Genomic DNA, 21445 nt, shown 5'->3' on the forward strand with positions numbered 1-21445 from the left:
AAAGCTAGGTTGTGCTAATTCCCCTGTGGCCATTCCGAGGAAGCATTTACACCACGTACTTTAAATACGTATGCTTTGGGTGCAACAAATCTGCAAGTCTCCACTTATCCTTCTATCCCTGTAGTGATTTGATTTCTTACGCCTCCTCCAGGTTCTGCAGTATATCCACGTCATTAAACTGTTGGGACAGAATTGTCTTAAATGTGCACATTGTGTTGGAAAACTGACCCATACCTCATAGAGCTTTGTGTCTAAAAAAACCCAAACAAAACCAAAAACCAAAACCCCAGAAAGCTGCATTGCTGAAAAGGAAGCGCTTTGTCTTTAAAGAATCTGAAATGTGTGGCATTGTGAATACCTCAAGCTTTGTGCCTTTTAACACACACTGAAAAGCTCTTCAGCTTTCAGAATTAGATCCTTGTAGAGCACAGTATTTGGTTTTTTTAAAAAACTTTTTTCTTTCAATATCTAATGTTTATGTTGTAAGTAGATATATGCTAGTAAAAAATTTATGGCAAATACAGAGTTAAGCCTGATTGGAAAGTTTTATCTACAAACAGAGCTGAGGAAAAAAGAAGTCCTGCAAAGCTGGTGTTACTGATTTTTTTTTTTTTTTTTTTCATTTTTAATCTCTGTCCTATTTCTGGTTTAGCTCTCATGCTGATGGCAGGAATATGGCAGGAGACTTTATATGTGCGTACATATGTGAAATGATCATTTGTACATGAGTTCCTGTGCCCGAAGGAAGGGACTTGCATTCTCCGTTAAGGACTTCTTTTTTATTTTTAATTTTCCAGGCCAAACAAGCTCTAGGTCTAAAAGGCCTGTTTCTCAGAAATCCAAAGCAGGCCTCTCTGGACAGTCATGCTGCTGGTCAGCTCCATCGCAAACATTCCTTTAGCAGCCACATCCTGAGACGGACAGCCAGCGCACCCACCAAAAGCCAGAAGAAGAACAAGAAGGGCTTTCCTGAAATTGCTCTTGACACAAAAGACAACAGCTCTGAAGGGGCCGGTGAAGACCGTGAAGTGGAAGCTGCCTCACAGCCTCGCTTTGAGCAGGAGCCAGAAGGTGCTTCTCTGTCACCAGCTCCCCGAGATGGTGCCAGCGGGGAGGTACATGGGAAGGGGTTGAAAGGTAAGGCCCACAGTTCTCGTAAAGCGAAAAGCCAAAGCTGTGCTCAAGGGGGTGCTGCTTTCAGTGACCCCTTACAGAGATCTAACAGGGGCCGGCTTCAGGAGCACCAGAGCGAGAAGCAAAGCGTCTTTGCACGCTGTGCCATCAACAGCTCTGGTAGGATTGGAGTGGCCACCAATTGCATGAAATGCATGGTTGGTTCCAAAGAAAGCCCAGATCTAGAATGCAAGTGGACTGACCATCCTACCAGGCCTCTTGCTAAAGATATACTTCACCATGATCAGTATAGCAGTATAACTGGAGAAGAGAGGTTAGAGCTAAAAAACTGGGGTGTTAAAGGTCAGCCCAGACGGCAATCAGATGTGCAGTCTTGCAGCAGCCCTGGAACTGCCGATGATCTAACAAGGAGCACTCAGTCTTTTGTGACCCCAGGGAAGAAAAACGTTGAATCTAAATGTCACGGAATAAAGGCTCATTCCCGGCAGCGGTGGCAGTGCCAATCAGGTGGCAAGTATGGAAGCACTGTCAACTTGGTTGCAGCCAGCAATGGCTCTATATCCTCCAACTCCAGCAGTCTAGAAAGCCTTGGAAGCCCAGAATTCCCCAAGCCCTGGTCTGAAGCTTCTCGAAGGCAAGTGGGCACCCTACAGAGGGAAATGAATGCCTTGTTCGTTCAAAAATTGGAGGAAATTCGAAGTAAATCCCCTATACTCTTTACTGGTAAGACCAGATTTTCTTCACCTTTCTCCACCTTAGATCACACCATTGTCTCAGCTTCCGCGTAGCATCTTTACTTAGAAGCTCCTGTATGTTTTGCTATCAAGAGCTCTTTTTCTTTATTTTTGGCAGTGACAGAAAAAACGTCTGCTTAAATATTTTAATTTTTTTTTTCCTCGATGTGTCTGGTTTAGATTAGTCTTTTCCATGCCTAGCTAATCATCTGCAGTAGTAAAAGTGTCAGTAGTCATGGATGTTTGGATTATTTGTTCAGGGTTTTTTGTTTCCTTGTGTTTTTTTAGTGAATGTGGTATGATACTAAGTAAATTTTAAGATCCAAACCAGAGCATTAAGTAGAGATTGAATATGGGAAACCTGTATTAACAAATGATATTTCCATTATCAGTATTTGTGTTTCACTGAGGGATATCCACATCAGAAATTACATCTAATGTGCACTCTGCTAACAATAAAACCAGTTCCTTCCTCAAAGAATTTGCAAAATTACTGCCATCAGTTCAGGGATTACTGGATGGAATTTTCAGATCACGCTTTATGAACATAGCAGACCATTCCGGTCCTAAATGTATAAATCCCCAGTATGCAAACATTTATAGATGTGCTTAATGACATGTATATGATTGCACTGTGACAGGAGGGCATAATGTAAAGAAGCAAGGTATGTGACCTGATGTCACTCGACATGAGCCAAGCTAGGTGGACTGTTAGCATTTCCCAACTGCAAAGTAAAATGTGTCCATGAAAAGGAAGGCTGCTTAAGCTATAGCATTTTATAGTTGTTTCAAGCCAGGAACATGCATGTGGTCACTGGGATCACATGACTGTATCTTTACTCCTGAACTGAATGTGTGTAAAGATGGAAAATAGAAACAGAGTCAGTCAAAGTATATATTTTAATAAGGAAACTGGCTTTTTTTTTTTTCTTCTCCTCCTGATTTGGCAAGGAGGGGAGGGAAGGGAAGAGATTTTGACAAGATTTTCTCTGTTTCATAGAATTGTGAAGAGGAAGTAAAGAAATACAGCTTTTGTCTATGACTACAAGAGCTTCTCTTCAAATCCCTCTCCCTCCCCCTTAATTGTCCAAGGAATTTGGACATTGATGGTTACATTTTCAGGAACAGTTAAGTGACTTTGGTACTTCTCAAGATGTAATCCCTTTTACAGTGATAGATTCTGACTGTCCACCTATAGTGGGCTTCTCTGAAAGTCTCATGCAGAAATTTAAAATACTCTATTTGTTTGATCAATTTAATCTGGTTGGGTATCTACAATTTCTCATTATTTCTCTTTTTTTATTCTTTTTTTTACTTCTTTTTTCCAATATCTGCTTTGAGCTTTTAGGAAAATACCAGGACAGTGGGAGGGGGAGGGAAGAAGTTTGCTGATTCCCGTGACCTGAAATTAATCCAAAGCAGCAGAACTGTTTCTATGCCTAAATTATTGGCATTAGGCTTTTCATAAGCTCTGAGTAGTGTGACATATGAAACCATTTCCCATTATCAGTGCCAGCTCCCCCGCCAGTCCCGCAAGTCACTAAATAAATATTGTGATATGCTTGAAATTTGATTAAATCCATCTGACTTCTCAAGCATGGAATCAGCAAACACTTAAAATGGTGAAATAGTCACTTGGACTGGATGCTGATGATCCAGTGACAAACACTAGGTTTGCACAAAAGCATGCTTTCCCCATCCGCCTGCTATTTTAGTGCCTTGGGCCAAGAAACCAAGGAAACCAGTAACGGTAGCCTAACATGGCTGCATTTCTAATCAGCATTCTGTGGGTGGGAAGTGCCACGAGGACGAGACAGGAAGCTATAGACTCCAGTTGTCCTCTTTAGGGCAACAGCATTAGTTTCCAGTATTTTGCCTTGCGTGCGTGCCTTAACCTGTGCTGATGGCCTAGCCCGGACGGGGAGGAGGAGAGCTCATTAGTCTGATCAGGTCTGGACTCCCCGATCCTCCTCCAGACTTGAAAGGTCTGCTGTGCTGCGAATGGTGGATTTTGCTTATGGGCACACGTGCCTTCTTCCCTTTTAACACTCCCAGCTGATGTCATTTTGAACGGCCATTGAACGGCTGTCTCCGTTGCTAAGCTTGTCACCACGCTGGATTGGAAATACTGGTGCCGAAAGGAAAGGCCAAGTATTTCCTTGGCAATTTTTGTTAACGTAGGTGATTTTTTTTCCATAGCATTAGGAAAGGGCTTTGGAGAAGAGGAGGCTAGCTTCTGTTCCCCAGTCCAGTGGAGTGCATTTCTTGAATAACAGCAAAAATTGCGTTTTATTCTTCTATAGCAAAATAACAGACTTAATATCCGTCCATTTATGGATTCCATTGAGTGCTCTGGTTGGTCAGAAATTCTTAGGATCCTACAAAAATGTGTGAATATTCCTGTCTGTTTCCCTTCCCTCCCTTGGCATTAATTTATCCTGTTATCTGCACCTGCCTTCCCTACATTAACTGGATTTTTCCTCTGTTCTGTCCTATTATTCTACATGCACACTTCTCCTCTCTCTCTAGTTAAGAACTGAAAGGACAAGCAAGTCAAAGGTAACTGTCTACTGAGTGTCACCGATTCAAGCACCTTGTTGCCTGTAGTCCTGGTGTTTGTTTTTCTGCCTTATAATTGTCTGCTCCTGTATTCCTCAGGTTGTTGTCTGGCTCAGTGGTGCTTTGCTAGTTCTCGAGTGCATGTTTGCATTGTGGTTTGGAGATGTGGGAAATAGTCTTTTTGGCACGATTGCTTTGACTCTTAGGGTACAGGATATAAATATTGCAGATGGATGGAGCATTTTCGTCAGGTAATTGCTGGCTGTAGTGATCTTCAGGACTGTACTGTCAGCCTGGTGTTCATGAACCGTGCGTCTGTGTAGTTTTTTGAAAAAGAAATTACAAACTTTTTAGGAAAACGAAGTGAGGCTGTTTGAAGTTTTTTGTTTTGTTTTTAAAAGGCACATTGACTACATTCCGTTGTATACATACAGATAATTTGGTTTGTAGTCTGCTCCAGAAGTCCTATGCTGCTTCTCTTCTGAGTAATTGATCATCGGGATCATCTCTGCTGGTTGGGCAGCGGTGTTCTGGTTACTACCCACAGTCTGGTTATGATCTGATACACTGACGTGTTTGAGTGCTGGAGGGAAGGAAAAGAGCAATTCAAGTGGTGCTGCTTGGTGGAGGAAGAGAAGTTAATTTATGAGAGGGGATACAAAGACACAAAGAAATTGATGGGTACAGTTGTTTAAGATAATCAGGAAAGTGATGTGGTGCTACTATGCATGGACTGAGAGTTTTTTGAAAGCAACGCGCCTTTTGGGCAGCTAAAAACTGGATGAGCAGAAATTTTTGCTGCCTTTAGCCAGGCGTTTGAAATCATAAGTTATTTTTTAAATCATGATTAATATATGCAACTGCTACCTTAAAAACAAAATGATACCACATAAAGAATAAATCTTCAGCCAAACTGCAATTTGGAATAGCTGATTAACCCTGTATCTCTGTTTTTCTTGTTTCTTTCTTTTTCCTATCTTTTCATGTCTCCCAAGTAGAAGTCTGCCATTTCTCAATACAGAGGTCAGTCACTTCTTTATGCAGCCTAGAAACTATCACTGAAGAGCCTGTTATTGCCAATGAAAACCATCATGCCAGCCTTTTCTTCCCTCTACCCATTACTCCTTACAGTGATTCTGAAGAAGGGTCTGTGTCTGATCATTCCACTGAATCTCGATCAGAAGTAAGCAGCACATCTAACCAGCCTCGAGAATCTTTACACACTAGAGAGCAAAGAACAAATCTGGCTGCAGAAGACCAAGTACAGGTAATCACGAGAGGACCTGACACAAGTTTAGTAGTCCAAGAAGATGAGAGGACAAGCGTGGCAGGATGTCTCAGAGAAGAAAATGGTTGGACACAGGCATGCAGTAAAGCTGAAGATCAGTATGGATTGGCAGTGCATCCTCAAAAACCCGTACTGGTGGTGGCAGCAGGTCAGACTGCCGGCCAACCTGGGGAAAACTGCCAGAAGCAAAATGACCAACCAGGTCAGGTGTTAACAGATGTGGCAAGCACCGTTGAATCCAAAGGGCAAAAACTTGGTGCAGCAGCTGTGCTACTGCAGCAAAACAATGTGATTAACAGCACGCAGACAACTTTGCCTCCAGATACTTTCCAGAAAGCCCAGGCTGCACAGGCTCTACCTGCTTCTGTTTCTCAGACAAGCTCTTATGTGTTAGTAAGAAGGTCAAAGAGTGAAGGACTGAAGATGTCAGACTCCTCAGCCTTAATAAAAATTCCAAGCAGCCTGTCTCCAGCAGCAGAAGTATACTTTGACGCCACTGTTAATGACCGGATCTGGAGCAAGCTAGATTGCAGCAATCATCGTGACAGCATGTCTTCCTCTTCCAGCATGTCCTCCAATGACACTGTGATAGACCTCTCTCTACCCAATCTAGCTCGCAAAAGCCTCCCAGATCTTGGCATCCGTCATGAAAATTTTGAGCCCCTTGCCATAAGAAAGGGTATGCGCCCACGATCTGCTACTACATCAGGTAACGACATGCCAATGGTGAGCAAGAGCAAATCCAATCCTAACCTGAGGTCTGGCCAGCTGCCAGCAGATGAACTGTGCCCCCGTCCTCTTGCCAGGAGCCCTCAAGATGCATTTTCATCCATTCCTAGAAGGCATACCTGGAGCAGGCTGTACATAGAAAGTCTCAGACACTCTTCTAACAAATCCAAAGCACACGATATGGTTGGGAATAACCAGGCAAAATCCAAGAGTCTTGGAGACCTTACCTCTGATGATATTGTCTGCACTTTTGAAAGCAAATACCGTAGCATCAGCAGGAGTTTTGTCACTCGATCAATGCGGGAGCAGCGCCGCTCTTCAGGCCTGAGATCCTCAGTCAAATCCCAGGATGAACTGACTGAGCAGCTAAAGAAGCTGACCGCCTTTCAGCAGGAAAATGACATCACTTCTCCGATCAGTCTTGATCCAACTGAATCTGAAGAGGAAGGAGAGAGCTTGGGACTCCTTCGCAGGTCTTCATCGCGTAGTCAGAGTAGGGTGCGGTACATTGCCAACAGGGCTAAGCAAGCTCAGGAGAGGCAGCGGCTGCAAAGCCTCGGCCAGCTCAGTGCGAGTCCCATTGAGGAGAGGGGAAATCCAGAGGGAGCCTGCAGCGTTGCAAAAGCGGTTTGTATGGATATAGCTTCTCCTGCCGTGTTTACATCCCAGCCTAAGAACCAAACTGATTATAACGCTGACACAGAAGTCTTCTTTATGCTGAAACTGTAATTCTGGGGAGCACTGAGTAAGGCAATGTTTACATTCCTGTCAAAACAAAACAAAACATAGTGACCTGAGAGGCACAAAAGATCCTCATATGGCTTACTGCTTCCTGGCCTTCTCTTGACTGTAAGGGTACTTAATATCATGACTCCAAAAGTACGGATGAGTGTTCAGTTTGTCAGCAGTTCGTGGAAATAGAAGAGTCAAGTGAAATCAGACACTTCTATTTCTACAGTCCTAATGAACTGACCTCCTGGTTTTTTTTTTTAATTACACATTTCCCAGCCTCAAATTTGGCCTTCTCATAAAGGAGTGTGACCACTTCTTTGCATTTACAGTTCGCTCTCTGCAAATCTGATGTTCTTTACTAATTTCAGTAATTGCTTCTTATAATAGGTAAACATCTATGTGATGGTGATGACAGCTAAGGTAAATTTTGCTCTTACAAATTGTGGATCCATGAAAAGAGGTTGGATTTAAAATCATGCTCCCTGTTCTGTTTTATTTTTTGGAAGCGATTGAGGCCTCTGAGGGTGTCTTCTCTGGGAAATATTCAAAATTGCAGTAATTGTTTCATGAATTAATAATGTAGTCGATAAAGTCCGTCTTCCATCATGGACCTGTTTATTTCAGTGACGATTCAGATTGTCTCACTCTTTGAGGAAGAGCTCTCACTATGTTCCAAAGCAATGCTTTTTTAAAACAAGCTTGTTTATATATATAAATATTGTGTGTATGCAAATATATGTCTGCACATATACATGTGTACACATGCACACACTTAAACTGAACTGTGACTGTTCCTCGTCTCGAAACATAATCTGTGGGAATGAGACAGGAGAGAGAAGGGAATTACTAAAACCAGACAGGAAATATCTTCCGACTTTAATTCAGAAATGGCTAAGAAGCATGCTAGTCTTTTCTTGAAAACGGCACCGTCCCTTCTTTATGGTATTTTAACAATGCTGCTGTACATAGCACTTTTTGGATGAATTTTACTATTTCTGTATTGCACTGCCATGCAAAATTTTCAATTATATGTTTTAAAAAGAGATATTTAATTTTTTAGAAGGACATATATAGAACTAAATACCAACCTAAATAGAATAATAATTTTTCCTCTCATTCTTTTTTTTTACTTTTTATTTTTAGGGATGTTGTGCTGTCCCATCCCCCCCAATTATTATGTCGTTTATTATAGATGTACATTTTATCAGTGATGGAGAAGAATGTTTACCGAGTACATTTTAAAGCAAAACAGAGGTTTAATTTTATTTCAGGCTGCGTAGAGTCCCTGTTATTGAGAGGATATTTTGCTTTTGTTTGTAATGATTCTTTGTGTATATTGCAAAAATCTAAAAATTTATTTGTAAAACCACCTTACACTACTAAAATAAACATATTTAACCTTCCAACTGTTGACTCTTTAGCTGTAGCATAACACTTTTTTTATGCTGTCTAGAAGTTTGTGGTATACAAGCGTGGTTAATTCTATCTGCCTTGTTTTAAAAATTCTGTAGTGGATAACATTTAATTTTACTCTCTTTCAGAGCAGTAGCCATTTCAGATCCAGCTCAAATTTTCTCAGGCCCACCGAAACACATGCAAGAATTGGTAGAGGCCGGCACTCTCTTGTGGTGTGAGCAGCACGTGGGTTGCTTTGAAGCGATGTCTTCGTTTGGCAGCCAGTGATGGCTGTGTAGGTGAAAATTCTAGGGAAGCTCATGTAATTAATAGCCAAACAGACCTAATCCAAGGACCTAATCTGTTCTGTTACAGCTCTCCAGGTAAGATAGATAGCCCTGTTTCATCACTGAGGTGGTTTAAAGTCTGGCTGAAAACACTGCAGCAAAAATTTGCTCTTCACCCGTCTCTTTCAAAAGCCTCTTCTCTTCCTGTCCCAGCAAAGTGCACAGTGAAAAGTGTGTGTTACTTAGTTCATTCTCTCTCCTGGAAGGGTCATCAGCTTGCTTATGGGTTGCGGGGCTGGAAAGGAGTTCTTGGTTTCTAACTTTAGTATCGCTTGGCCACAAGCATTTAAACTCTAAGATATCAAAATGTAAGGCGAACTGTAGCTAATGATACCATCATGACGTGAAAATACCAGCTGGGAGGGGTTGAATTCTCTGATTAAATCTTTCCAATGGCCTAAAAATATTCTCTCAGTTTTCCATCCTAGCTTAGATCTTCATTGCATGTCTTCATAATTTGGGTGAGAGGCCCTTGAGGTTTGTGCAACAAAGGTTTGGAACATGCGCTGAAGTAACTCTACAATATCGTTGCAGTCTCTGAAGGAAAAAAGGTAAATCAGCAGCAGAATGTGTGATCTGCCAAGATTAGTCTCACATTATGTCTTAACACAAAGCAAATTTCATTAACATTCCCTAGACGAAAAGTCACTCTGTAATACTTCAGTTTGGGGCTGAAAAGCTGCAGGGAGTTGCTGCTTTTTTATCTTTAAAGCAAGAAAGTACATGCAACTTCACAGCTTTAGAAAGTCAATGTTTAAAAGGCCTGTTTGTGTCTTTTCAAAGTTGAAATTCCAAGCAGCACTGATTTTCATTGAACAAGCGCCTCCCTGCTCTTATTCTCGTGATGGTCTTCTCTACTGTTCGTATGATAATCAAGGTGAAAAAGCAGATTCTCCCTCCTCCATGTGAAATTGCGGGCAGATACAATGTAGACACGGGTTGGGCATGAAACCACAGTGGTCAGCGCATGCCATCTGCTAAGGTTAGTAACATTCACTTTGTGGTAATCACTGCTCGCCAAACAGTAGCTGCAAATTTTTGCTAGAATCACACACCTGTAGTACAACAGACTTAGGAATCCGTAGGAGGCATCCAAACCTAGGCCAGAGGCGCTCGCTAATACGGCACGACGATTGTTTGTGTGCTCCGTTCAGGGTGTCCTGCAATGGAACAAAAGCCTGGCTGCAGGAGTGAAGGAATTCAGAAAGGCAGTCGAAATCATTGTTCTTCAAGGTCAGTGACCGGTGGGAAAGCTGCTGAGATATTGTAGACCACCAGACCTTAAACCGCTGAATGGGGATGGAGAAAGAGAGGCAGCCTGGCTAGAGGCGTCCTTCTAATGCGTGAGAACGCTTCCTTGGCTGCACCTTGGCCACCAATCGAATCGGTAACGTTGCCTACAGAAAGCCCATTTTGTATCTATCTCCGCTGGCTTGTACAGGGACAGCGAGTTTATCCGCTTGTCCAGAGCTCTTCCTGTGAGGCCTCAGACTCTTGTTGAATGTGTTTTTCAGTTCATTAAACTGTAAGATTAGAAGTCCAAAGTTTCCAGATTACAAGCAGTGTATTGTACAGGGCTGGACTTGGGATTTACGGTCTGTATTCTTCCAACTTAGTGTTTAAGAATGCTGATGATGAACTTTAATTGTGTTTTTAAAAGCTGATTTTAAGGTGTGCTGAGATGCTAACAGCTGCTTGTAGTTGAGCATATCAGCCCTTGTTAGCTGCCAGCTGCAAAAAAGCACATACATTAATGTGCATCTTTTTAAAGCCCAGAAAATATTCACGAAAAGCAGCTGGAAACCTCAGCTGATCTGATTTTTGTTAACTTCCCCCTACATGCATCCCTTTGCCAGAATCCAGGGCATAGCTATCAGGTGAGACCGTGAGGAACAAATCACATTCAAACTACCAGAGAAAGCACTTGAAAATGAACCTGCAAGCAGGTTAAAGCCCCTGAGGGAAATCCCAGGTGGATAGATCTTTCTGGATTCTTTTTCTGTGCTGTCCTATAGAAAGGATGTAATTATCATTCGTAACATATCTTAGCATCTTACCATAATTTATATTGCAAGAATGCTTTATACCATCTGGGCTCTGAAGAGCATTAAAAGTGATCTAAGGACTCCCCTTAATTGCAGTAAGCTATGAGTCGAGCCCTTGAACTCTGTTAGGGCAGGCTTCATGAAATGCGATCTTCTAAGCATTTTTTTTATTGACATGTAAGCGATTTTTGAAGGCAGGCTGTGTTGGTGTTTAATAGTTGATTTACTCCGTGGCATGTATAGAAAAAGCTTAGGGAAGAAGGCCAAGATGTGCAAGCTGCTGGAGAGATTTCCATCTTGAACACTACTTAAAGTCAATTAGGGAGTAAATTTTTTTTTCATACTTAAGTGTGGATACGTTCCAACTCCCCTGCAGGATGAGTTCTAATGGTGTACTCTGCTGAATTCCTGTGAAGGCACTTCTTTCTTATTACAGTGCCTTGATGTGTGTATTTATAAATGACCTGGCCCAACAGAATCAGCATCTCGGCAGCATTGTACTTCAGCTCACTTTTGAAGTGAAACTAGTAAATGGAAGGATGGAGGGGACAGGAATTTCACTTCTATGCCTGTGTGTTAAACCGAACTGTACAATCCAGAGAGGAATTTAATGGTTTACCTTGAAGCTCGGGGTTTCCTTCAGCTGTCTAGGCATTGCAAGGAAAGACTAGGTGGATGTAACAGTATGGGGGCTCAGGGGTTTTTTGGTGTTATACCCGCGTCCCCCAGCTGATCTCCTGAGACAGTCACAGAGTGGAGAAAGTCTTGAGCAGCTTACACTATCGAGAGATGGGAGAGATGGGCACAGCTCGATAGGTACTCTTCTAAAGAGAGGGGACTTTTACAGGACCGCACAGCAGGCCAGTAATAGTATTTTCTGAGTCGTAATGTAGAATTCAGCTGCTGGACTTAACTGCTTCCGAACGTTGTCTTTTTGCTGGGTGTAGCCTCCTTCTCTTTCCCAAACCCGGGCTGCCCCTGGAGCCCGCAGGACGAGCTGGCATGTTCTGCAGAAGCCCCTGAGCCTGGCTCCTCCTTCTCTTTTATCTTTATAACAGCGTTGAATGCCTGGGAGCGTTCAGTGTTCCAGCAGTTGCGTTGTGCCTGTTCATCGAGTTGCTTCTGCTAGTACCCAGTCAGACAAACGGAACTAGGAGAGGCTAAAGGAATTGCTGTAAGTGAGATGCTGCCTCCGATCACTGCTGTTCTTGTTCTAGATGACGAGGTTCAAAGCCTGCGTGCAACAGGCTGTCTCCTTCCTAGCTGATGGTTGTTCATCTTTTCCACTGCTGTTCTAATACTGATGCCTTCCTTCCGCGCTGCGTACAGAAGACTGGTTGAGGAGTAACGTTGTCTTTTTTTGTTTACGGTTTTGAAAGACTGAAAACCTTCTGAGGAGTGAGAGCTGATCCTAGCAAAGTAACTTTTTTAATCCTTAGTTTGTTTTGCCGTAAAGCCAACAGGAGAAAACTTTGTAGTACCTCAGGTAGATGGTGAGTGGATCCTGCAGTGGTTAATTTAAGCAGTGTCTAAGGAACTCTTTACACACTGGGAGGCACTAGACCCCCCTGCCCTCCTGTTATTCTCTAACTGATTCCGTTTGTCCGTAATGGACCCTAGTACTAAATTGGAGCTAGGGAAGTGTATTAGCCTTTGCAAAAATTCTTTTTTGCACATATTTGCACTCTATTTGTTCTTTTAGACGGTCAGCAGCCAGCGTGTTAACAACTCTTTTCTTTAAGGTGATGCAAGAAATATATTGCCAGCTCTGATTAGCTTTTTTTGAAGGAGGCCACTTGAAATAAAGATCATTTTGTAGCATGTACCAAATTGTAAGGAAAAAGTAGCAGTAATTTACAGATTAAATCTACCAGGAAAAACACAGTTCCTCACTAGCTCAACCTGAAGACTAGTGCTACTTTTCCTTTCTGTGCCCCTGTGGGCGATTGAGCTGTTCAGTTCATCTGCTGCCCTGGCAACAGCTAACAGTAGCTACCACTTCGTCTATATCCTGCCATTACTTTTCAGAAAGTGTGGGCTGATCCATAACTCAAATGTCAGTCCTCTCCTTTGATCCTTTCACAAGGATCAAAATAGTCCCAATTTGAAGTATTTTTCACAGCAACAACAAAACCCACAGCATTTAAATTTAACCCAGAAAGAATCTGCTGTGTAAATTTTATTCGTCTCTCTTATTAGATGAAAAATGTAGATAGAACGAGTGAGGGAAACTACTGAGCTGTAATGTCAAGAGTTTTCACAGATTTGGGGATATTTCGTAAGAGTTGATAAGGTAAGATTAACTGAAGCCAGTGTTTTCTGAGCACCAGTCAGAAGCATGTAATAGCATATGTAGGATTTTTTTTGCCTACGTAGTCTCCTAAATGGTAAGTTTTCTTGGGCATTTTTAACATGTTTTTTTACAGTTTCTGGGGTAATGGTGTCCTGAACCTCGTTTGACGCTATGACAACAAATACAGTCAAAAATATTGCAACATCTTGAGACTTAATATAACCTGGCATTGATTGTTTTTCATAGTTCCATTGCTGTTTTACAATGACAAATGTACAATTATTTCAAGCCGTGCAGAAATTTTGTTGCAGTGTTTGAAATGAAAAAAGTTAGTAAAATATGCCAGTTTTCACCCTCCTTCCCGCTACCTGGTTCAGTTAAGAGTAGGAGGTTGAGACCAAAGAGGGCTTCAGAAACAATTCCTCATGTCTTTTGTTGCAGGGTGAAACAGCTTTGTTTCAGATCATTTTGGTGCAAATGAAATAAAAAACTTTGTTTTCTGCAACCCAAATGGAAAGTGAAATTAAGGTTTAGCTTTTAAGCCCCCCAAACGAGAACTCCTGGAGGAGGTGGTTTTGTTAATGCCTCAACTGGCAACTACATTTTTTTTTTAATACCCCCTTCCTGTTCCTCACAGCAGGAGGGCCTGGCACTCGGGAGCAGTCAGCTTCACTCGCTTCCTTCCCTCTCCAGGTGTTCACCAGAATCTTTTCTTTAGTATTGGTTACGGCTGGTCTCATAAGTGACTGTTTTCACCTGGAGACCTTTGATTTGGGACTCTTCAGAGTGAGGCGTAAACAATCTGGGACACGCTGATTTTAACTCAGCAAAGAGGAACTGTAAAACCAGCTTTAACTACTTGCCTTTCGTCTCCAGCAGCAAGTTTCCTTTAGACAGTAGATATTTCTGCTCCAATGGACAAAGGTCTTCACTTCATGTTCTGCGTGATTACAACCGTGCTGCTCCTGAGAGAATCAAGCCAGACAGGTGAGAAAAATGATCCAAGAATGCTGGCTGCATCCAAATCTGGTTTTGTTGTTCTTTAGAGTGTTAATTCTTTCAGTCTTTAACTGCTAGGGCTTACAGGATTTTGTTGTAATCTAAGAATTTGCTTTCAAACTGGTTATTAACACATCACCAGGGCCTACCTTGTTGTTAGAACTTGTGATGGTGACTTTGTTGTGTTATGAGTGCTGTTACTAAGTGTCTTTGCTGCTATAGTTGTAAACCAGATGACTGAGATCGGGGAAGATGAAAAAGGGTGGTTAGGTGTCCTTGAACACCATTATTGTGGTTGAAGCTGCACTCTTCAGTCTTATTGTCCCCTGAATCGCAGCAAGATACGCTGATTAACTTGTTCTTCTGTGAGTAGTGTTTTCCATGTTACTTGCTTAGCCCCTCTGCTCATGACATGTTTTGGGAAGAAGAGGGGCCTTAGTGCATTGGAGTTGTCAGGTTTGTGAGTCCCCAGACTTTTTGTAGACAAAGGGTAGCACTATATTCCCCCTGAAGTCCTACGGGACAGTAGTAGGAGCCTCCCGGGGACTTGTGCACTGGGATCAGCCAGCTGGATCCCACTTTGCTCTGTGTGAGGAGCTGGGGAGCTTGCTTTTGCAACTGAACAACAAATGCTGTTTTTTTGATCTTACTGTGGCTTTTTGGTGCCTGGAGTCCAGACTTGCGCTAAGGAGTAGCTTCACCTTGCAAAATTACTGGGAGATAAAAATTGGCTTTTTTTTTAGAGAGTTGGGAGAGCAACTACACCTCCTCTGCTCCTCTGTGCATCTCTCACAGCCGTCTCCTGTCTGCCCAGAGCTGGTACCTGCATAGCTGCGGTAGCAGCAGGTCCCTCACGTTACCGATACTTCAGCCAGTCGCTTCAGTGACGATGGGCAAATTCTCTCGTCCTGAGAATTGTCTCATCCTGAATGTCCCAGTGTACTCCAAAGCTGTGATGGCCCTGACCTATCGCCTCTTCTTCTAGTGCAGCTCTCTCTCCAGGTCACAAGCTGCGAAAGGGGAGATGCTGGCAAAGGATGCGAAGGCAAGGGTACTAGCCTAGAGAGGGAGGGTCGGGGAGAAAATTGGGGTGAGGTGGTCAGTTTTTAATAGCGCTACAAGCTTTTTCACAAGAAGTCAAGCAGGGAGCCATCTCCCATTAGGAGGCTAGGCGTGCTCAGAGTGGAAGGGGTAAGGACAAGGCTCGTTTTTTGCATCCACAGTCATTTCCTGCAGCCGCCAGCCTTTGGGGAGCAGGAGCGGAGGGATGAGCCTCTTTTCTTTGTCTCATGTTTTTGTAGACTCTCACAAAGGATTCTCACAATGAGGCCTTGGCTTCTGAGAAGTGTCACTGCAATGAACTTTGAGTTAGTGCTGCAACTTGATTACTTATGGTCCTTTCAGGAGTTCTTACAATGAGGCTTTGAACAGCTGCATCCAGTGCCACTGTGGGGGAGCTGAAGCCCTCAGTACAGACTGTTTTCTTCCAAGAAACCCTAGCAGGTCTTCAAAAAGGAATCTCGGAAAGCTTTTACTGGCTTTAATGAGTTTCTAAAGGGAGACAAGAGAACTCCTTTGTGAAGATTTCCAGCTCCCATGGAGAACTGTAGTGGAGAGGGAAAAAGCAAGTTTTGTTTTACTATAATGTGGAGTTCAGCACAAGGCCAAAAAATGCAAAACCAAAGAATGAATAATACATAATGAATGAATATGTTGTTATATTTAATGAAAAACTCACAGCTTTTGCTTGAGAGAGGGGAAAACACCCGAAATTTTTTGTTTTATCTTGAGGGACTTTTGGCTTTTGCACTGTGAATTCTTTGACTCCAAGGAGCAACACTGTGCACATTCTAGAAGAAACATCCTGGGCAATTAATGAGTCCTGTATCGACACAACTGTCATTTTAATTCTGCATCTCAATCATTGTAGTTTAGCTTTCTTGTGGCTGGGCTGGGATTGAGGTATTCTCCTGAGTATTATGAAACGGGAAGCTGTGAATCAAATAATTTAACAGGACTTGTTGAAAGTCACGCAGCAGAGCAGAGAGTAGAACCCAGAAGCATGATTAACCTCAGTAATAGTACTTTTATGGGTGGATCTTGGTGATTTTACCAAAGAGAGGGAGTATCATTATCTTTGTTTTACAAATGGGAAACTGAGGCATAGGAAGGAGAAGTAATACAGAAAAGGTCAACAGCGGATGTGACAATTTGACATTTGGTGTTCCCTCCCGTGCTGTCTGCAGGGTTGCGCTGGCTCTCAACACGCTTAACCTCTTTGTCAGTTTTACGTACTTCCCTTACTCGCTGTTCCTCGATGGGATACAGAGAGCAGGCACCACAAGAGAGGCTTCCTGCTCCCTCATTCTTCAGCGCTGTCACTGTTGGTTCCTGCTTTTGGTCATGGCCCTTTTGGAGGTTTTAATTTTCACAGGAATGAAAAGTCAGGGTGCTTATAATCTGAGGGGGGAACGGAGTAGGATGTGGTGGAGGAAGGTTTCTACCCCCGTGGTCGCAATCCCTGTGGCAGCTTTGACAGTAGGAACCTCTCATTAGTAGGGGAAGGGAGGAATAAGAAAACCTAGTGTCTTGGAACTGAATGGTGACGAACTTTGGGCTCAGGGCTTTTTCTTAGGGGTATAGACAAGGTTTTGCAGGAGTTATGGGGCAACCTTAGCTGTGTGAAGGGGCAGGACAGCTGGCTCTTCCCCTTGGCAGGGAGGGCAATATGGAAATAAGGCAATTGATTCTGCAGAACCCATTCCTCAATGTGTGAGTGACAGCCATAATCATTAAGTTACAATTAGAACCTTCTGCAGCCTGGATCTGGCTGGGTCTGTTTCTGCTTCTGGTTGTTTCACACTAAGGCCGTGCTGTGACTGAGGAAACAAACCTGACAAAACTGCTGCGCGTCAGCGGCGCTGCGAGCTTGTGAGTCGGGGATAATCGTTTATTTAAGTGCAATATGAAATGAGGGTATGAAACTTCACTTTTAAGAAGCTGTAAATACAAGCCCTGCAAGAAGTTGATTTTGTCGTTGTTGGTTTTTTTCAGGAACTACAAGGAATGATGATGCTGTGAGTAAGGTATGTTTAAGTTCATTGGTGCAGAGCTACCGATGAAGGCATATGTGCAACAGGTCTTCTCATTTTAAATTCAGAAATGGATGTGGTCACAGTGTGCAATGCTTTTAATTTATGAAGAGTTGTTCTTTTAAATATACTTTTCATGGCTAGCGATGGACGTATCTAAGTCTGTCTGTGTGTCCATGCTTTTTTTTTTTTTACTCAATCTTTTGTCCAGAATTCAAAATTCAGTCATGCCCCAGGAGAGAATCTGTCTACAGCCCTGTCTTCATGGCTTATATAATTTAAACCTCAGAATTATTGCATCACTTATGATCTTTATAAACTTCTTAACATCAAAGAAAATTCAGACACATATGAAGATGCAGAGATACCTTCAGCAGTTCTTAAGATGTGTGTTTTATTTCCCAAAGTTTGCACTTAACGTAAAAAGAGTCTGTGTGGAATGTAACTCCTCAGGCTTTAGAAGAATGGTGGCAAATGCCACTTAAAATCTAACCTGCTAGAACATGTATATATTCACATAATGCGGGACTTTATTTGTCCTAAAGACTTTCCAGTCAAAAATGATGGGAGAGTTGGTTATGGTAGGATTGGGAAATGAAATTAATTGTCCAAATGGCACAGGTAGAGACAGCCCTTGTGTCACCTGAATCTCGGCTCATTTCTCAATCTCAAAGCGTGCTGTCTTTGGGAAAGTCATGGAATTTCAGTCAGGTTCAATCAGCATAAACCTTCAACTGTCAATTCCAGTATTGACAAATAAAGGCAAGCAAACAAACCCCCCCCGAGAAACACATCTCAGCTCCTCTCTTGTCCTCGCCTCTTCCTGGTCTCCAATCCCCTCATTGCACGCCTTTTATACTCCGTCCCTTTGGTGAGGCAACATGGCAGCACAGGAGATTGGAGTCAGTGTTTTGTGCTTCCTACTCAGTTGCTCCTGTGCAGGTTCCTTCACTGACTGCAGCCCCGTTACAGTTGCACCTCCTCCTGCATCTCCTCTCTGTCCCTCCTTGGGGCAGCTCTTGCGCTTCCGCTCTTGCTTGGGGCGGCTCTTTGGCCTTTCTTTCTTTGGCCTTTCTCCCACTCTCCTGTCCCTCCTGCTCTGGTGGCTTTCTTATTTCTGCTGTGCCCCTGCTTGGGCAACTCTCCTGACCTGACATTCTCTTTAGTGTCTCTTCCTGCTGTAGTGTTGTCTCTCGTCCAGCAGTTATCACCCTTTTTTAAAGACGTTTTTGCATAGGCGCATAGCCTTGTCTGATTCATTCCATCTTGGTGCACTGTGGGTCTCTCTTGTTCATTGCTAAGGCAGCTTGAAATGGCTGTGTTGGCACCGGGCAGTTCGTCACCTCCTGCAGCGGTCACCCCTGTGCCACCCCTACCCACCCTTCTGCTACTGAAACCCTGCAACTTTGGCCCAATAAATTACTCTTCTGGTTGTCGTGGACAGTCCTGAAACCAGGACACTGGTATATTTACAAAAGGTGCATTATGTTGTTGAGATTTTTTTGAAGAACCACTTTGAAACCTTCAATAACTAGTGGGTGAAGCCAAGCAAGAGAGGTAGGCCAGGATTTTTTTGTCTTTTGTTTTATCCACCCTCTTGTTCAGTAGGCCTAAGTATTTTAAACAGCCCTGAAAAGAAATGTGACTTCTTTGCTTTTGTCTAAGAGCAAGTTGTAGCTTATCTGGCAATAACAACATTGCTTCCAGAACACTCTGCATTAGGTAACTTCTGATCACAGCTTCAAAGACAAAGCTCATCCCTCAAATCCTTACATTGCAAAGAGAGAACTGAAACAAGATCATTCAGCTCCTGGAAGAACTGGAGGTCGTTTTGCAGATATTGTACTGCATATATATATATATATGCTCTCTCGCTCTCTCTAGAAACATCACTGTGTATTATAGAATAAAGGGATACATTTAAGACCAACAAATCTTACAAAATTAGACTGCTTTGCTGGCAAAAGCTTGAATTGTTCTGAAGTAGTGCCGATCAGAAATCATCTTGAGTTGTGTGACTCTGTAAGGTTGGAAGATGTACTCTTGAATTCAGCTTTCTGTGCAGAAGTGAATCCGTGTTTGTTCTGTCCCCCCTGGAATTGCTCTCTAATGAGACCTTGACTGGCTGCTCACTCTTGTCTGCAATAGGAATTGATCTCTTTGGAAGACTCTATGCACTGTGTGTGTGTGACAGAAGTATTGTGACATTTCAAGTGATTTTTATTTGGACAAAGCATGCTGGCAACATGTGATTAAGTGAAATGCTTGTGATTTATTAATTACTGTTAGGGAACAATGGTGGTGAGATTACTGCATCTTACAGGAGCAGATTTATAGCTGGTTTAACTCGTGCACACACACCCCCCCCGAGATCCCCCGCAAGCCCTAGCTAAATGGGGCCATGTCAGGGACTTTGAAATCCAATTATTTCTTCTTCATTTTTTTATTTGCAGGGCACTGACTCAAGGGGACCAGAAGAGAGTCTTGCAACTTTGACCGTCACAACAATCCTGGTAAGGCAGTGACACAACACTGGTAGTGGCCGGGAGATAGCTGGAATTACACTTTGCCTTTTTTCCCCACCCATATATTTGCAGGTGTTTTTCTGGGCTGTCTTTGACACTGATATCCCTGTCCATCACAGACAGTGTTTTTGGAGTGCTGGCTCAGTGGTGTAGAGGTGCAAGCTGTCTGCAGTTTGCAATGGGAGGATTCGAGGGCTATCGAAGTCAGCCCACAAAGCCCTCTTCACTCTGGTTAGCTACATCTAAGGGTTGTCATGTTACCTACATGTTGTTTCTGTCCTGCAGTGGAAATCTGTAAAGATCACACATGTGCGGGGATTAAAAATACATTATAAAAAAGAGAAAATGCATTACCACAAGCACCAGACAAGCAGGATTATTCAGAAGAAGCTACAGCAGTAAATTTTCTGTCTCTGATGTCAGGTCCTGCACCAGCGTGTGACCCTCATCTGATGCTTTGATGGGCCACATGAAATGTATTTGGGCTTTTAGACTAAGAAGAGGTTGTCACTTACTTCTGTGGTACGTGTGGCTTGCAGGATGCAGCTGCCCCGTTGGAGCTGTAGTCTATGACTAGTGGTGGCACATGATTCCGGTGAATATCTTTCAAATTCGGAAAGGTCCTCCCGATAATGTGGATAGAGATCTTTGGGGAGGGTTTGACAAAAAAAATGGTTTAATTCACAATCAGTTGCACTGCAGACTGTGGGAGCACGTGTCTATTTTTCCCTTGATATGCAGGAAGATCCTTATGTCATGGTGAGAAATGCAGAACTGGAGGGATACTGCATTGATTTGTTGAAAGCACTTGCTGCAATGCTTCGCTTCAGCTACAAGGTGAAGGTGGTGGGCGATGGGCAGTATGGTGCCGTCTCTTCCAGTGGGAACTGGACAGGGATGATTGGCGAAATTTTGAGACAGGTAATTTTCAATTTCTATTTTTGACAAACTGCAGCTCTAGAAGGAAAGAACAGTACTAGCAGCTTTTGGACTTCATTACAGTTTTCTCAGGGACTGAACAACTTGGAGTTGTCCTGCCTGTTGTGTAGCACTAACAAATAGCAAGACTTGCAGTTGGTTTTGGCCCACAAATATGGAAACTAAGGAACAAGGAGACAATGGCCAGAGCAGGAAATCATTGTTACAACAATGTGTTCCTGGTGCAGTGCTTGTCTTGTCTCGGAGACAAGTAGTCTGAGAAACTGTACAGACTTCTTAGCTCGCTAACAAAACAAAGATAATGCCTTTAAGGAAAACTTACCTTGAACTTAACCACTAGGTTGAAACTTGTCTCTTTCAGAATGGTAAACCCTTAGACTCTTCAAGGAGATGCTTGAATGCACATCTTACCCCATCATGTGCCATTCCCTATGGCTAGCGTTCTGTCATCCGTTGGTAACATTTCAATTAAACCTTCTTTGCTCCTCTGAACTCAGTACTGTGTCCAGCTGTCAGTCATGTAGATGCTGCAGCCAGAAACAGAAAGGAACATGCCTTCTGTTTCTGGTAAACAAAACCAATGTGGTTCATGGTGCACAGCCTCAGTTTGTGTGTGTGGTGCTGTAGTGGGAAA

General features: G+C 42.9%; 2 protein-coding genes across 3 annotated transcripts in view; both read left to right on the forward strand.

The window, feature by feature from the left end:
* Positions 1-7173, forward strand: part of PLCH2 (phospholipase C eta 2) — a gene marked incomplete at both ends in the record, with an annotated part of 98065 nt that extends 90892 nt beyond the window's left edge. For both annotated transcript variants that reach the window (XM_082009468.1, XM_082009467.1), the window contains 2 exons: positions 798-1137; positions 5426-7173. In XM_082009468.1, coding sequence (XP_081865594.1) covers positions 798-1137; positions 5426-7173 — 2088 coding nt within the window. The remainder of the gene's footprint in view (positions 1-797; positions 1138-5425) is intronic.
* Positions 7174-14164: 6991 nt separating this feature from the next.
* LOC309412584 (putative glutamate receptor) overlaps positions 14165-21445 on the forward strand; it is a gene marked incomplete at its 3' end in the record, with an annotated part of 12012 nt that continues 4731 nt past the window's right edge. Inside the window, exons 1-4 of the mRNA XM_082009514.1 lie at positions 14165-14243; positions 17310-17341; positions 19801-19860; positions 20614-20793. Of these exons, the coding sequence (XP_081865640.1) occupies positions 14171-14243; positions 17310-17341; positions 19801-19860; positions 20614-20793 (345 nt within the window). The 5' untranslated portion in view covers positions 14165-14170. The remainder of the gene's footprint in view (positions 14244-17309; positions 17342-19800; positions 19861-20613; positions 20794-21445) is intronic.

The sequence above is a fragment of the Phaethon aethereus genome (assembly GCF_964289735.1).
Source record: "Phaethon aethereus genome assembly, chromosome: 21".
In the NCBI taxonomy this organism is placed as follows: Eukaryota; Metazoa; Chordata; class Aves; order Phaethontiformes; family Phaethontidae; genus Phaethon; species Phaethon aethereus.